Source organism: Antechinus flavipes, chromosome 3 (assembly GCF_016432865.1).
Source record: "Antechinus flavipes isolate AdamAnt ecotype Samford, QLD, Australia chromosome 3, AdamAnt_v2, whole genome shotgun sequence".
Taxonomy (NCBI): Eukaryota; Metazoa; Chordata; class Mammalia; order Dasyuromorphia; family Dasyuridae; genus Antechinus; species Antechinus flavipes.
Window position 1 is genome coordinate 15122159 of NC_067400.1, and position 18138 is coordinate 15140296.

The following is an 18138-nucleotide window of genomic DNA, read 5'->3' on the forward strand; positions in this document are numbered from 1 at the left end:
TTTAGTAAAGTGTTTGAAAAAGATAGATATGTTCTTGTGAGAAGAACCAGGATGTGAGCAGACAATATAATATAATATAGTTAGATAGATTGCAAAATGGTGGAATGGAAGGATGCAAAGAGTCATCATTAATAGAAGGTCTCCAGGTTTCCCAGGGATCTGTCCTTGGTCCTGTTTTGTTTAACCTTGTTATAGGTAGTTTGGTTAAAGACATAGGTCCCATTCTAATCAAATATTCAAATGATGAAAAAACTGGGAAGAATCAAAATGATCTCAACTGACTAAAAGGTTTGACTACATATAATAGGAGAAAGGGAATACCTTTTAAGTAGGCTTAAAATAAAACCTCAATGTGTTAGTACAAGCTGGGTAAGGCACAGCCAGGAAAACTGAACAGAATCTCAGTATTTCAGTGGACTACAAGCTTTGTAGAAGTCAACAGTGTGACAGGGCAGCTGGGAAAGTTTGGAATAAAATGAAAAATTGTTCTTCACTGCTGAGTCCTAAGGTTCAGCACAAGTCAGTCAACAGTCCCACTGTACGTGGCCTGTGTTGTGAGTAGTAGATTTTAGGGAGTATATTGAAACAGAAGAGGTTCAGAGGAGAGTGATCAGGAAGATGAAGGACCTCAATATTATGCAATATCTGCATTGAAAAAGATGCACTAAATATACATTTTAAAGGAGCCAGGATAATTAGCCTGGAGAAGAGAAAACTTAGACAGGCTGAAAGTGGAGAGAAGGGAATCCAGGGAGAGAGGGACTGTCTACAAATATTGGAAGGCCTATCCCATGGATTATGCTTGCTCTTTTTGGCTCCAGAAGGCACAACCAGGAGTAAATTCAAGAAAGTTTCAAAGACTCAGGTTTAGGCTTAATAAGGAAAAACTTTCCAACAATGGCAGGTATCCACTTTGGGAGATAATGGGTGGTACTTCCATATACATATAAAAGTACACATAGAATCTCTGTAAGATGGGTGCCCCACAGCCTTCAATGCTAATAAATACAATTAATAAGATTCTGTGCACCCTGCTACTTTTATCAGGGAAGGATGCCTCTTTGAGTTAGGAAATCAATTAATCTATCAAAAACATAGATATCCACACTTCCTAGACTCCTCTCTACAACCAATCAATTAAAGGTGAAAACTCAGTACAGATTGAATGAGAGCAAGGACATCATCCAGGAAATGTGTCCTTGTTGGTTGAAGACAGTCTTCCTCAGCACCTTGACCAGAGGGTGACCTCATAAACTCTGACAGGTCAGAATCCATGGCTTTCCCTTCCCTGGAAGTATATAGCTGTGGCTGAAGGCCAGATCAAAGGCAAGCAATGAGAAAAGCAGCTTCTCAGATGGATAAGCTCACCAGTCTTCCGAGACCAGCTGAGAATTATTATCCTATTACAAAAATCTCCATTTTTAAAATTCTTGGGTGCTTTAAACACATGGTAATTTCATGAGGACTCCCCAAAGGGAAAACATAACTTCCATTGACTAGGAGCCATAAGTTACCCTTTGACTGCATGGGATTTCTAACACACCCAGGGACCTTGTGTGTACAAAGGGAGTGTGTGTCAAATACTTTTAGGAAGAATGCTTTTATGACATCCTGTAGCATCTTAGTAAATATACTTTTCTTTTTTTTAATTTTACTGTTTTTTTTTTAATTTCAGCCTTTTATTTTCAAAACATATGCATGGATAATTTTTCAACATTCATCCTTGAAAAAAAACCTTGTGTTCCAAATTTTCCCCTCCTTCCCCCCATCCCCTCCTCTAGATGGCAAATAATCCAATATATGTTAAACATATTAAAAATATATATGTTAAATTCAATATATATATATACACACATACACACACACATAGTAAATAACCTTTTCTAAAAGCCAGTTCAATCTGGCTAGCTGGCTGGAAGTTAGAAGCACTTTACATAGGGGTTCTGGGCTACGTCATTTTTCAAAACCACCAAATGTGATACTTGAGTGACCTTGAAAGAAGTTATCGGTCAAATTATTGAGTCCCATCCTGTCAAATAAAAGCTGTGGAAAATAGCCTCAGAAGGAGAGGTTTCTATAACTTGGTGGGGACATTGTTGTGGATTTTTCTTTTCAAGTACAGAGATTCCTTCCAAATTTGAGGTTCTGTGATTTTTTTAATTTTGTGATTCTGAGGCTTTGTGGGGTTTTTCTCTCTGCTATTCTCTGACTCTCTGATTTAGGGATTCTATGATTCTGTGCACCTGTTGAGAAATTTCTCTCCTACTCATTGAATTTCAGGTGATAATGATTGCCTAAAAAACAGTCCTGGCTCTTCTAAAGGTAAAAATGTCTCCCTGGTAAACAGGGAGCCAAAAAGTCTGGAGCTTGAAGGGGCCTCCGCCACACCCACTCATGCATTGTTTTGGTTGGGTTTTGAGTAAAACACCGAGGAATTCCCAATTAGGTCAAATGTAAGGGACCTCCCTCGTGGCCCACTGGTGAGGGAGGCTGGGAGGTGGCAAGATGATAGCATTTGGAATCAGAAGACCTACATTCAGTTCCCAGCGGCACCACACTTCCATGGGTGACAACCTTCGCTTCTCTGCTCTTCAGTTTCCTCCCGTGTAAAATGAGAGGAGTGGCCTGGAACCAGAGTGTCAAACTCTAATAGAGGTAGATTGACTTAGAAAACTACAAGATAATATCTGTCTTCTGCTGCATTTTGACTTATTTTGTTCAATATTTCCCAATTACTCTTTAATTTAGTTCAGGAAATACTTGGGACTGTTGCGGCCTTTTGTGGCAGTCTGATACCTCTAAAATAGTGGGCGTTTAGGGCCTTTCAAGCTCAAAATCTAAGAGCAAACTACTCTCATTTTGTAGAGGAAGAAATCAAGAGCCAGAGGATTGAATTAATTTTTTCAGAGTCACTATGGCAGTGTATCCTAGAGCTACAATTCAGATATATGGTCCCTGATTTCAAAATTCAAGGTTCTTTCCACTCCACCGAAGCCGCGACCTCCTTCCCAAGCATAAACCAACAAAACAATGGAACAGTCTTGGCTCGGTCCACCTGGTCAGGTCACCACCTGTGCTCTCTCCCCACTGGTGCATTGTGTGATTTCTTGAGCTCCTAATAACATGAAAGTTTTCAGAGACTTTCTTTTTGAACAGCAAGGTAGTCTTGGAGACAATGGGAAGTTACCATGACTAGCTTAAAGTTATTCCAGACTTGTCAGATGTGAGATTTGATCCCTTAATCCCCCTCTTTGTTTAGGATAATTAATCATATTTTAAGGGCTACTAGGTGGATAAAGCACTGGGCTGGAATCAGACCCTTCTTCCTGAGTCCAATCCAGCCTCAGACACTAGTTATCTGAGCCTGGGCAAGTCATTTCCTCCTGTTTACCTCAGTTTTCTTATCTGTAAAATGAGCTGGAGAAGGAAATGGCAAATGCAGTGTCTCTGCCAAGAAACCCCAAACGTGGTCACAAAGTGTTGGACGCAACCAAACTTATATATTGTTCTCAATGGGGGAGTTGGAGAAATTCAAGCCTTCTCTGGGCCTCAGAGAAAATGAAAGCTTTGGGTTGAATAACTTCCAGGGTCCTTTCTAGCTTTGAAATCCCATGAAACTAGACTCCCGTCTCCTCCGGGGAATAGCAGGTGAGGAGAAATGATTGCCAAGTAACCCATCGGAAGAATAAAGTGAAAATTATTACTTTTGCTGCCTTCATGAAAACTGAATTGGAGGGAACCATGGGGAAAGGAGGAAGGAAGACCTTCTATCTTTAATAAATATTCAAAGGCTCTTCCAAGGCCGTCCATACCAGGGGACCTTTCTGTGGTCTGAGCTACCGCTCAATCTCCCTGAAAACCCATAAAATAAAGATAATAGTAAAAAAAAAAAGTCAGTTGAGCCTTATGAGGTTTATGATATTCATTATCAAGCAAGCAAGAAATATAGCAACATGTATTTATTAGCATCTACTTTCTGACAAGTGAGGGAGATGCAAAAAAAAAAATCAAATATTCTCTTTCATCAAGAAATTAACATTATATTGAGGGATAAAATCTGTTCATATTTAAGTCATATACATATATACACATGTATACGTGTGTATATATATATATATATATATGTATGCACATAGATACAGACATAAATAATTAGTATATGTCTTGCCCTCCCAATTCATAAATTATTTAAGAATTAAATGCAAGGTACTTGTAGATAAAAGGCACACACAACTAAGGGCAAGGGGATCCTTACAAGCCGATGGTGGTATAGCTACCCTTCTTCCCATTATACAGATGAGAAAGCTGAAGCTAGGAAAGGTTTCCTGATTTGATCAAATCAGATAAATGTTTGTAAATCTTAAAACACTAAGTAAACACTGATAGTTGTTGTTTTGTTGTTGCCGTTATTGCTATTGCCAAGGATCGTACAGCTAATAAGTATCTGATTCAAACTCATCTTCCCGACTCCAGGTCCAGGACTCTCTCCATTTGGGCACACTACCTCTTTCACGTGATCCCTTTGTAATTTGTTCAGAGGCTTAAAGGATTTAGGGCAGATGGAAGTTTTAAAATTTAGTGGAGTTTAGTTTCTCAAAAAATAAAAACAAAAACAAGCGTTGAAGAGAATCATTAATATCCTTTAAAGTTTGGAATTTGACAATTTGAAGATCTCCCAGAACTCAGAGGGCCCTTAATGATCATGGTCCAACTCCCTCCTCTTACGGATGGGGAAACAGAGGCCCAGCTTCTCTTCAAGTTTTTGGGAGAACCCTCTATATTTTCATCTCTATAATTTGAACGCAGTATGTTCTTTTTCTTCTTTTAAGACAAAGGAATGGACTAAATAAATAAAACTTGTAGAATCTTTTCAATCCTGTAATTCTAGAATCTGAATCTAATTTTTAAGTGAGAGTGTGTGGGAGCTAGGAAAGGGATTTTTTTTCTTTTTGCAATGCTACCCTCTTGTGGTCTCAATGATTAAAGCACATAGAAAATCTTGCCATGTACCACAGCAAAATAATACCAGGAAATCTGCTATGAGACGTTCAAAGGAGACCCATTCACAGGATTGAAAGGGACTCCAGCTGTCTCCTAGTCCAACCCACACCAGGAAAGGAATCTCCATTCTGTTAATAGCTAGTGTTATTAGACACCTTTAAAGTTTATAAAACACTTTATATAGTATCTCTTTTGAGCTTCATAAAGCCTTGGGAGATAGGTGCTGTTATTATTTATTCCCATTTTATAGATAAGGAAGTTGAGGCTTTTAGAGAAAGGTCAAGGATTTTTAAACATTTTCCAGTCTTTACCCCTTTTCTCTGAGAAATTTTTACTTGCCCCTAGATAAAATGGTTATATAAAATAGACCTATAAACCAAATGTTTACTGATAGTAAATCATAAAGAAATTTATTTTAAAACAATCTTTGGTATACATATAATTTTCTCATTTACTAAAGACAAAAGCAAATTTGCATGCTAAGGAGATGGATATTTTTACATGAAGAATTAAATGTTAGTGAGATATTTGATATTGCAGGATGGAGAAACCTTTTGCTGTTGCCAAATTTTTTGTGACCCCCACACTCAGTTACAAGATGCCTTATGGAGTCGAGATTCCCAGTTTAAAGAAGCTTTGGAATAACTCATCCAGGCTCACACATTTAGAAGTGCCTGAGCAGGATCTGAACTCAGGACTTGGAAAATCTAGAACTCCCTGCCACCTAGCTACTCCATAGTCCATATGCAGCTTCTACTTGAAGGCTTCCGGTGAAGGGCCTTCCAAGGCAGCCCTTTGCCCATTGGGTAAATAGTCATCGGTTCTCACTGATGGGATTGTCGAGCTTCTAAATGACAGTATCTCTGTTCTCAGGAAGACAGGTACAGGAGAAAGGGCTGGATGGAGCAGGGAGTTGGATTTGGGGAAGAAAGCCTGGCTCAGCCACTTAGTCAGCTGGTCTCGAGCAAGTCACCTGTCTGAGACTCAAAGGCTTCATCTGTAAATTAAGGGATGTCTAGTCCAATGGCCTCGAATGTTGCTGCCCCAACCCCGCCATGTTTTAGAGCAAGAAAATCTCTCAGATTGAAAGACAGCAGCTAGGTACCCAATGGAAACCAAGAGTTGTTGGGCTGGAGTCTTTGGAAAGCATATACCTTTTAAGGAAGCCGGGGGCACAGAGGCTAGGGAACTGACCCTGAGATTTGCTGACCTTGGACACTTCCTAGCTCTGTGACCCTAACCAAGTCAGTGAATCTCTCTCAATCTCAGTTTTTCCATCTCTAAAATGGGGACAATAATAGCATCTACTTCCCAGGGTTCTTGAAAAGTGCTTTGCAACCCTTGAATCCCTATTTAAAGCTAGCTGTTATTATCTTGATCTTGATACCAAATCCTAGAGAAAAAAGATAACTTTCCAATGTCTGAATGAGAAGTCAGTTCATAGAACCAAAAATCAAGAGCAAAAGGGTCCTCAGAGGCCATTTGATCTACCTCACTCACTTTACAAATATGGAAACTGAGGCTCGGGATAGGTAAGTATAGATCACAATGTTCTTTCTACTGTCCCGGCTTTTGACCTCCTGGCTCATGTCTAGCGTTCACTTCCTGTTTTTCACTATAAGAATTCATCTCTGATGATATGTGAACAATCATCAGGAAAAGAGACTTTTAAATGTGATACTTCCATTATTGTGTGGCATCTCAGAAAGAAAAGGGCTACTAACAAAGGATGACATGGTATGGGGCAAAGTGGTAACTTGACATCAAGAGTCATGAGTTCAACGTATACTTATTTTGTATTTCATTTATACTTTAACATATTTAACATATATCGGTCAACCTGCCATCTGGGGTGGAGGGAAGGAGGGGAAACATTGGAACAAAAGGTTTGGCAATTGTCAATGCTATCAAATTGCCCATGAATATAATTTCTAAATAAAAAGCTATTTTTAAAAAAAGAGTCATGAGTTCAAATTCTGGCTGATCATGGACAGTATCTCAATAAATCTCAGTTCCCTTTCTGTCCAATGAGGGAACATTATCAAACACTGCCTCTGACACTTATAATCCATGTAATCTTGGGCAATTTGCTGGACTTGCTTGGTCTCAATTCTTCATGTGTAAGATGAAGGAAGCGTTAGACTAGATGACCTTCAAGGTCCCTTCTATCTCTGGACCTAAGATCCTATGCACTTGTTTATGGTTATACAGAGGCAAGATTTGAATCCCAGTCCTCTTGACTCCATCTAAATTGTCTCTTGCCATATACCTAGTTGGTGTGTAATGCGTTAGATTTACTTCAGTAACCATCTATTTAGAACCTCAGTGTCTGCTGATTGATTGTATTTCCAGCCCTTGACAGTTCCCGAGTGCCCTGACATCATGGGAGCGTGATGTTTGTTTGACCTACTTTAAGACAAAATTCCAGCCCGGTTTGTGACGTGTAACCAAATTAGAAATGAGATTCCCCAAGGCCTCCGGGCCAGCAGGAGCCCATCCCACATGGCCGCTTATCTGTGCTGAGCTCAGCGAAAGAATTTTAGGAAGCGAGTTCATTTTCCTACTTGGGGAGCGTGGAATCAGCAGGCCCCGGCAAACCTGGACCACGTCCATCCGACAATTCCCAGTGAAATCAATTACTAGGAAGTTTCAGAGCAAAGTTTGGTCGGAGAAAACCGGAGCAGCACCTGACATCCCCTGCAGAGCGGGATGGAGAGGGGGGCTTTGTTCCACCCCACTGTCTGCCATTTAGAAAAATGTCATTGAGTCCCAGTCACCGAATAGCCAGCACATTAAATAGCCACAGTATGGCTAAACCAATGGGTCAAAGAGGTGTTTTCTGTCATTGGTGATTTTAGATTTTGAAGATTAAAGAAGGGGGCAGCTAGATAGTACAATGGATAGAACACTAGCCTTGAAGTCAGGAGGACCTGAGTTCAAATCTAGTCTCAGACACTTAACACTTCCTGGCTGTGTGACCCTGGGCAGGTCACTTAACCCCAATTGCCTCAGCAAATTAAAAAAAAAAAAAGAAAAAAAAAAGAATTAAGAAGTAACAGATAGGGGTCTCGTTTCCCATATCTGTGTGGTCTAGAAATGACTTCTAAGTTTATTTAAAGTTCTGAAGAGTGATCCTTTATATGGAAAAAGAGGAGAAGGTACAGGGCTTCCAATATATAAGATAGACTGTCTCTTCATCATCCAATGTTTAAGAGTCTTCAGTAGGGAGGCAGCTAGGATACAGTACATAGAGCATCCCTGAAGTCAGGAGGACCTGAGTTCAAATCTGGTCTCAGACACTTAACACTTCCTGGATGGGTGACCCTGGGCAAGTCACCCAATTGTGTCAGGGGAAAAAAAAGAGTTACCAGTACAATGAAATTGTTTAGCATATATGGGATCACAGAATCAATGGATTTCAGAGCTAGAAGGGACCCAGGGAACAGAGATAGCTAGAGAGCTCTGCACTTGGAGTCAGGAAACCTAATTTTGAGTCTTGACTCTGCTATATCTAAGTGGATAACTTTGACCAAATTGCCCCAGGTCTGGAGGAGAGTTCCTGCTCCAACCTTTACTCTGGGATGTGACTGTAGGCTGTGAAATAACTTATGGGATCAACTGGAATGAACAGGACATGAAAATACCATGCAATTGCAAGTTTCTGACATTTGAAGATTTAAGGACATTTCCAACGGATCCTTTCTCCAGAAACTGGCACGCTGAATTTCCATAAGGTTAAATTTCATAGCATTCATGAGACTCTACTTGGCCAACTCCAGGTCCAATTTTTTTTTGGATCAGCTCCAGAATGAAACAGAGGTACCTTTTCTAGCAAGATGGCCCAAGTAGTTTTCATGTCGTAATAACTTTCTTCGGAAAGAAGGAAAGCATATTACTGAAATCCAAATGCAAGCCTTTTATCTGTACAAAAGTAGCTGATTTTGAAAAATTATGGCGTTCTGAATCGGTACTTAGGTGATATTTTTGTAATGAAAACTATCATTAAAGTGCTAGAGCTCCCAATGTAAACCTAATTGTATTATATTAGAGAGTACTGTATCGATTTGCCAAATTTTGTAATTTAACACAGACATGACCTACCTTGATTTTGCATTTGCAGAAGTATAGATGATTTAAAAGATGCTGAATCGTGGGCACAAAACGTTCACTTTGAAAGCTGAAGAGGAGTCAAAATAAAAAATAAAGTTATTACCTGAATTTAAGAGCATCGTAAAATTTCAACTAACAACCATTTGCATCTTTTAAGCACTTCATACAATGCTTAACTGTACAGAAATTGCCCCGTGACTGAATCATGTGTCAATAATTGCTGAATAGTGATCCTAAATTCTTTCCTCCCTAGACTGCCTGGTACTAATTTCATTTTCTACTTTTTAATGATATATCCAGGGATTGTGGAAGGTTTTTGCCTGAACTATGTATACGTGTGTTGAGTAATCTTCACTGAACTTGCATCAAGGAGGAGGAGATGAAAAGGGAATTTGTAATTCTTACTGAGGAAGGCTCTCAGCCTCCAGGAGTAAAAGATCTTACATCCAAGTCTCCTATTGTATAGATCAATGGTTCTCAAAGTGTGGTCTAGAGAATCCTGGGGATCTCTGAAACCCTTTTAGAGGGTCTACAAATTCAAAAGTAGTTTTTATTTCCAATATGGTAAATGTCTATAAATATAACCCAGATAAACAAAAACACTTTGGAGAGATCCTCAATCATTTTTAATAGGATAAAGATACTGAAAGCAAAAGTTTGAGAACCACTGGATAGATGAAGAGCTCAAGGTCTGGAGAGAAAATGGGTACTAAGCGGCAACGCCAGAATTGGGAGCCAGGCCCTTTGACCACAAAGCTGACTTTATGTCTACAGACCAAGCTTCTTTGTAGACTGTCTCTTCATCACCGGAGTCACCAGTAGAATGAAGTTGTTTAGCATATTTGGGATCACAGAAGCAAGGGATTTTAGAGCTGGAAGGGATCTCAAGGAACAGAGATAGGGAGAGAATGCTGGACTTGGAGTCAGGAGACCTAATTCTGCATCTTGACTCTGGATAATTGACCAAATTGTTCCCCAATTCTGGAGGCGAGTTCCTGCTCCCACCTTTACTCTGGTGTGTGACTATGGGCTGCGGCGTAATCTCTCTGTGTAAAAATGGAAATAATAATATCCACACTAGCATAAAGATAACTCTATAAAATCACGTATTCAATTCAATTCAGTTCAATTAACATGTATTGGGCTACTAATCTGTGTGCCATTGCTAAGAGTTGGGGATATAAAGGCAAAAAATGAAACAATTTCTATTCTTTAGAAGTTTCCTTTTTACTAGGGAGAACTATTACCATACACGGGTAAGTACATTCAGAATAAATAGTAATTTTAGATGAGACCAACAGCAGGGACCCCTGGGGGCTCCAGGACTGGTCTCCTTCCTGCTGGAGGTGCTTTGAAAGTTAGTCATTGACATATAAATGGGATGTATTATCAGCACCATCCTCTAGTCTTGGTAAATGTGAGCTTCCGTTTCTTCATCTTCCATCTCTCAATACTCTGCTCCTGTGTACCTCCCAATAATTGCTTTATATTAGATTGTCTTCAAGCCATCAATCAATATTATTTCATTACACTTTTTATTATTCCGGGATCTCCGATTTAGAGCAGGAAGTGATCTCAGAGACGACAGTTTTATTACATTAGGGGGGATGAAAGAAAAAGCAGCTTTGGTAACTCAGACACTTTGGGAAGAATTAGATCACATGATATCCACGTGTTTGATCTTTTACAGAAATTGTCCGAGCGATGACCCATGTGATAAACCAAGGAATGGCCATGTACTGGGGTACATCCAGGTGGAGTGCTATGGAGATTATGGTAAGTTGACTTCTTCTTTGAAAGAGCCATCAAGTTTCTTTAAAAAAAAAATCTATTATTCTATACAAATCATCTACTGAAATCTGAATGTGATTTTTAAATGACTTGTGACTTCTATTTATATGGAAACCCTCCTAGTGTGGGAATTCCCTCTGCCATCGTGGAAAGCTCTATTCTATCTGAGACATAGTAAGTGGATGGGTCGTTGCCTGAAGCATATAGAGGTTCAAAGACTGATTCACCATTAACCAAGGTTAATGGACTTGGGTCTTTCTGAAACCAAGACCAGGGTTCTGTCCATTTTTATACGTTGCTATCAAAATCAAGCTTAAAAGGTGAAAATGGCAGTCCCTCAAGCAGTTCATTCCTTCATGATTCAGTATCAGAGGAAGGTTCTTTTCTTTTCTTAAAGCTAATCTTATTACAGAGCACAAAATATAAAAGAGATCCCAGCATATGGGAAGCCCCATCAGTCTGTTATGGCTAAATGCTGATAACAAGAACCATACACAAAGATCTTTGTTACAATAAAGTTAACGGGAATATGAGGGTTCACCAGGTTTGTGTTATGGGGTTACATGAGTTTCTTTAAAATAAACACAAATGGTATGACATAATAACAATGTTGCTTAAGAATATCATAGCATGCTTGCCATCTGGGGGAAGGGGTGGAGGGAGGGAGGGGAAAAATCGGAACAGAAATGAATGCAAGGGATAATGCTGTAAAAAATTACCCTGGCATGCGTTCTATCAATAAAAAAGATATTAAAATAAAAATTAAAATTAAAAAAAAAGAATATCATAGCATGGGAGAGAAAAAACGGTCACTTTTAGCCAGTGATGTGCTTGTTATCCCTGAAAGAAAGAACTGTGTTTGGGGCAACAAGATGGTGCGGTGGAAAGAGCACCAGCCCTGGCATCAGGAAAATCAAATCCAGCCTCAGACACTTAAAGACTCGCTATTTGTGTGACTTAACCTCAGTTGTGTCACCAAAAAAAGGATGAATCTTACAATTTTAGGGAAAGATTTAAGTGTTATCTATCTGATCTCAAATACTGTGACAACACGTCTAGGGTCTCTGTTCAATCAAACATGGAATATAGACCTGACAGGAGATCCACCTTGCTCATGATTTGGAGAATGGACATGGCTTTTTCTGACCAGATCAAGAAGATCCCTTGCCCTAAATATAGAATATATGGCGCTGCTGCTACAGTATTTTTTTTTCAAAAGTTTGATCATCCAGAAGCTTCATCAAACTTTCTCTCTCTCTGTCTCTGTCTCTCTGACTCTGTCTGTCTCTCTAAAGTCTCTCTGTCTCCATCTCTGTGTCTCTTTCTATTTGTCTGTCTCTGTGTCTCTCTATCTCTCTATCCTGTGTATATCTCTGTCTATCTCTCTGTCTTTCTGTCTCTCTGTAGCTCTCAGTTCTGTCTCTTTCTGTCTTTCTTTCTCTTTCTTGTGTGTATCTCTATCTCTTTGTTTTTCTGTCTCTCTCTGTCTCTGTCTGTCTGTCTGTCTCTCTCTCTCTCTCACACACACACACACACACACACACACACACACTCACTCACCTACATGCCCCTAAGGTTTTTTTCTGTTCAATTCATGTGCCTTGTTTCTGGCCTGGCATGCCGGGCCCAGCTAACACATGCTTTGCACATTGGAAAGAATCCTGGCGCTAACGCCAGAGTCCAGCTTCTGCTACTTATGACATGTGTGGATGACTTCAGTCAAGTTTTTTCACCTCCATGGATCTGTCACTTCTCTGTAGAATGAGGACTTTGGACTAGGTGCCTTTAAGACCCAACGCTAAGCTACGACCGGACCTTCTTCCCTCTGCATGATGTCTTCATTCCAGCCAGATGCTTAGCTGTAAACACTCCTATCCTGGGCAAATGCCTTGAAGTTTGGGGCCAATTATTGGCAAGCTTAAATTTCTATACAGATCGATATTAAACAAAATCTCACAAATTCTCAGAAATACTCATAGAAGCTTAAATTAACATCATTAATATTAATGGCTATTTGATCTATCAATATTTCTGCTATTATTGACAATATTATTAGCTATTTAATTTATCATTATCATTATTAGCTATTAATACTGGCTATTTGATCTATCAATATTATTGATTATCTAATCTATCATTAATATTATTGGATATTTGATCCATCATTATTATTAGCTATTGTTGGATATTGATATTATTGGATATTTAACCTATTATTAATATTATTGGCTATTTAATCTATCATTAATATTATTGGCTATTTAACCTGTCAATTTAACAAACAAAACAAAAATGTATCTAAATATTTCCACAATACATTGGAGTAAGAAAATTAATTCATGGCTCCAGTTACCTCTAACCATGGTCTGCAAACATGGTCCTCCCATCCAGTTCTGTCAGTATGGCACTCAAAATCTCTTCTCAAGCATTCTCTTCACAATGTTTCATCTCAAGATAAAATTCAAACTCACCTCTCTCAAGAAAAGTCTCTTCATTCTCTCTGCAAGATGTTATTTAATGAAATCTCTCAAATAAAGAATTTCCCTTTGTTAATCCTTTCCATCCTAAAACAATCTCTCTCCACTGTGGAAATAATATCCAGAGAGGAGGGTTAAAAATGCCTCTATTCCCTCTACTCCCTCTTCATCGTCTCTGTGGGAAGGATTTTTGAACCTAGGAATACATTCTCATCCTGGAATCCTAACTATGAATAGATCAAGTACAAGCACATAATATCTCAGACAAGTTTGGACCCAATGATGACTGACTGGAAGGTAAAACTGAACTAAGTGGTGTTTGTTATGACAACATCATGGTTGAAGATGAGGTTGTGTCCTCTTCCAATACCGTTAATTTTTTTTAATTTTATCACATTGTCCTTTTATTATGGATTATGGGAGCCTCCCTTGACTCTCCACCCATATGCAGTTACTACATTTGTCAAGGAGACCCCCTTCTTTGGATTTTCCTAAACTGAACTTTAGATTTCAGAAGTATGGTACATGACAATAGGACTGACCCAAATCCTGCCTCTGATTCTTGCTCCCTCTGTGACACAGAGAAAGTAACTTGAAATGTCTTTCTCTTCCCTAACCCTCTTAAAACACAAGATAAGGAAGTTGGACCAAAAAGAAAAAAATAGGCGTCAATAAAATTTTATAAATCCAAATACGTGAGGTTAAACGCCCCCTAAAGTAATTCAATCTCTTCATTTCACCTGAAGCCCAAAGAAGTCAAATCCCTTGTCCATCATCAGGCAGTCTATGCTGATTTAACATGAATATAGGTTACAATGATTCCCTCACCTGGTTTCTTCTTTTTTTTTTAATTACAGGAAGCCTATTCTGTAGCAAGACAGTTTAACATGATTCCACCAGTATGTGAACAAGCCGAGTATCATCTTTTCCAAAGAGAGAAGGTGGAGGTACAATTACCGGAACTATATCACAAGATAGGTAATGTATAGAATGGAGTTCATTCATTCTCTCTCAGCCAAGAGGTCAATGGTGTGAATACTCTATGTACATAAAAAAGAAAATACTTTCATAATTATTCTTCATTAAGAATGAAGGTCACAACATCCACCTGAGTCACGGGGATAAAGTAAGGCAACATCTTGTCACAAACAAGATGTTTGTGTTGAAAGTGATCACCTAATTAATAACTCTGAACACAATTCCTTACATGCAGGAGATATTTCATAAGTATTTGCCAAATGAGTGAGTGAACTCATTCTAAGTTATCAGACAAAAGGTTAAAATTTGGGTTTATTATAAATTAGAACGTGATTGGATGCAACATGTCTATAAGCTTTTACATGAGTTGAAAATTTTTTCACTGGGGCAAAAAAAACATGGATTTTTATATTTTTATATTAGGAAAACTGGAAGAAGCCATATCTATAGACTTGATCATCAAGAAAAATGATACCTTACTATTTCCTCCTTAACAGTCTCTAAGTTTCAATCATATCCCTCAGTTCCTTCAACACTAATGTCAAAGACCACCTCATACATGGACACTTCCATGATCCTTCCAGCTTCTAGGAGTTCCTTGCAAAATTTGTATGAGTTTCTTTTGTATTTAAAATTATGCCTAATGTCTTCCTCAATAGGATGTAAGTTTCCTGAGGACAGGGATTTTTATTTTTGCCTTTGTTTTCCTGTATATAATAAAGTATCTGGCACATATGAATTATTCAACAAATGCTTAATTGATTGAACAATTGAGAGAGAAAGAGCTTCATAAATGATCAACTGAGTAGAAGAGAGAAGTTTTCCTAAGCATGAACTCTCCTACAAAACAATATTTGCTCCTAATAGAACATAAGCTTGACTGCCTTTTTCTAACTTGCATTTTCCAGCCCCTAGAGCAGTGTCTGGCACATAGTAGGACTTACTAAATACTTGCTAATTCATTGATTGCAATCAATAAAAGTGGGAAAATGTAACCATTTTTGCATTTGAGAATCATATAAGATTCAATGAGCCAACAGGTTCACGCTAACAGATTTCAAGCATTTTATACACAGTGTACAAAATCTCTATAAAGACATAAGAACCTTACCCTCTCCCGAAGGAGACAGGTTAAAATCCATGGCTGTTGCTTGTTCTCAAAGAAGACCGGGACATCAGTGAGGTGATTCCATGACTTGCAAGTGAATTGGATTAAAGTGAGGAAGGGCTGTGCAAGGTCACTTGTCTCACTTTTCCCTCCAGAGCCATCTGGGTCCAGTGGTCAGACACAGAGCAGGACGACTGGAGATGGCCCTGGATGCCATGGGAGACCTTGGGTTTTTTAAGCTAACGTCTTCAACAGGTATCAGTTTGACCGAGGCAACAGCCCATTCTGTGATTAAGGCTAAGTAGCTATTGAGATAGAGAATCTCCTCTTTTACCTAGTCCAAAAAATCTAAATAAATAATTATGGGAGAAAGTATTAGATGTTGAAGGGAACATCAAAAGGCTTTATGTAGGAGGTGGTCTTTGACCTAAGTCTGGTCATTTTAATGAAAAATATCTGTTTGTGTTAGAAAGATTTACCACAATGAAAATTAAATATCATATAAGGTTTTTGCTTTAAAAATAGCCCATTTAAAAGTCCACACTTTTATTTACATAAGCTCCATTTGCATTTATTTTTTCTCTAGGGGTTGGAGCAATGACCTGGTCCCCCCTCGCCTGTGGGATCATCTCAGGGAAATATGGCAACGGTGTGCCTGAAAGCTCCAGAGCATCCCTCAAGGTATTTTCTATGACTTTTATGAAGCAAACCTCTCTTCCAGTGGCCTAAGGGGAGGAAGAATCAAATGGTAGCTGACATTAGCTTTGCAGGTGACATGCTAGCTTCTAAAACTGCTGGATATTTGTTCTCTTCTCTCATACCCCAGAATTCATCACTTTTCTGGTGATAGGTGAGGAGGGAAGTTTCTAGAGAAGCTTTGTCCAGCTCTGTGGACTATTTCTATGATAATTACCCTTACTCAGAGCTCATGTTACAACCAGAAACATAGCTCTAAAGTCCAAGTGGGCCTTAAAGAACACTTGATCCATCCCTGGTCCAAAATGTAGACTATATCAACCATATCCCCAACACAAAAGCCATTCAGACTCCTACAGTGTTGTGATATTCAAGGCAATTTTTTGAAAGCAGTAATTATTAGCATTATAATTGTTATAGTTTTTCTATATTTTGTGCAAGTAGGGTAATCTCAACTAGGTATAGATTTGGTATTTTTTTAGCAATAGGAAAAAAAAACCAGGTCACATTATGTCAAAGAGGAATTCTAGTGGGTTAGACAGAAATGTTTTTGATGACTACTGTATGCTTGTGGACCTTGAACTCATAATCTGTTCCTCAATAACAGATTTTATCATGGTCCTTTGGAACTCTGGTTAGCTACTTCTTTAAGATCAGAGTGCCTAATATCTTTCAGAATTGTTGTCCTTATATTGTATTGTTTATATACATATATATATTGTTTTCATGGCTAAACTCACATCACTTTGTATCAATTGATACCATCCAAGATTCTCCAAAATCTTCTCTTTTGTCATTTCTTACTCATTATATTTATTTACTTCCATGTGTTGAATCATTCCCTGATTGATGGGCATTCCTATTTAGGTTCTTCTTCTTTGTTTTTCCTTTTAATCTCTTTCATGATCAGGAAGTTTACTTTGCTTCCAACTATTTTCTCCCTAATATTAGTCTCCCTTTAAGTCCTACTCATAACCTTACAATTGTTTCTCTGTCGAGTTTGATGTATTTCCAAATTAGGACCACAGTGACATCTTTTTATACTTATAATATGAAAAGCATGAAAGTTTTTGTTCAACTCTGTGACCCCATTTGGGGTTTTCTTGGGAAAAAATACTGGAGTGGTTTGTCATTTCCTCTCCCGGCAGACAATTTTCTTGACAAAACAGACATTTCTGGAAAAATTCTAAGATATCCTATGACTAGTAAACACCTAGCAAAGAAAGCTGAGGCCCCAAATATACAGTAAAAAGAACACTTTAACCCAGATTAACATGACTTCCTTTTTTCAGGAAGGTTACTCAACTGGTACATCCAAAGAATGCTTTAGATTAGGGTTTTCTACCTGGCGACTTTGAACTCAGTTACAAATGTTCTAATAACATCTGATATAGATAGATAGATAAATAGATAAGTAGGTAGGTAGATAGATAGATAGATAGATGGAGGGATGGAGGGATGGATGACTGGATGGCTGGATGGATGATTGAATGGATGATGGATGGAGATAATTGGCCTCCTTTGTAGTTCTATGAATTTTATTTCATGAATTTAAAAAGATTATTCTCTGAGAAGCCATCCTTAGGTTTCACCAAACTATCAAGGAAATTCAACATCAAGAACTACTATTTTAGAGTTTATCTAGATTTTGGGGAAAGCATTTGAGCAAATCATTCAGGCTATTTTTGTGGAAAAGATCAAAATATATGGTCTTGGAAATAGTACGACTAGATATATGTGACATTGTAAAATTAGCTTATCACAAATATCGGCAATAATAATTTAATATCAATTGGGAAGATTTTTCTGAGGGGTGAAGCAGTGCTTGGTTCTGCTCCATTTAGTAGTGGCTTTATCCATGACTTGCATGAACTATCCTGTTCAAATTGCTAGATGACATGCTAGAAGGGAGAGATAGCTGGTAGGTATCAGAAATAGAATTTGAAAAGATCTTAAGGGGCCAAACATGGGACTAAA

General features: G+C 38.4%; 1 protein-coding gene across 2 annotated transcripts in view; it reads left to right on the forward strand.

The window, feature by feature from the left end:
• Positions 1-18138, forward strand: part of KCNAB1 (potassium voltage-gated channel subfamily A regulatory beta subunit 1) — a 409613-nt gene that overhangs the window by 369846 nt on the left and 21629 nt on the right. For both annotated transcript variants that reach the window (XM_051983068.1, XM_051983069.1), the window contains exons 9-11: positions 10802-10887; positions 14237-14357; positions 16052-16146. In XM_051983068.1, the coding sequence (XP_051839028.1) occupies positions 10802-10887; positions 14237-14357; positions 16052-16146 (302 nt within the window). The remainder of the gene's footprint in view (positions 1-10801; positions 10888-14236; positions 14358-16051; positions 16147-18138) is intronic.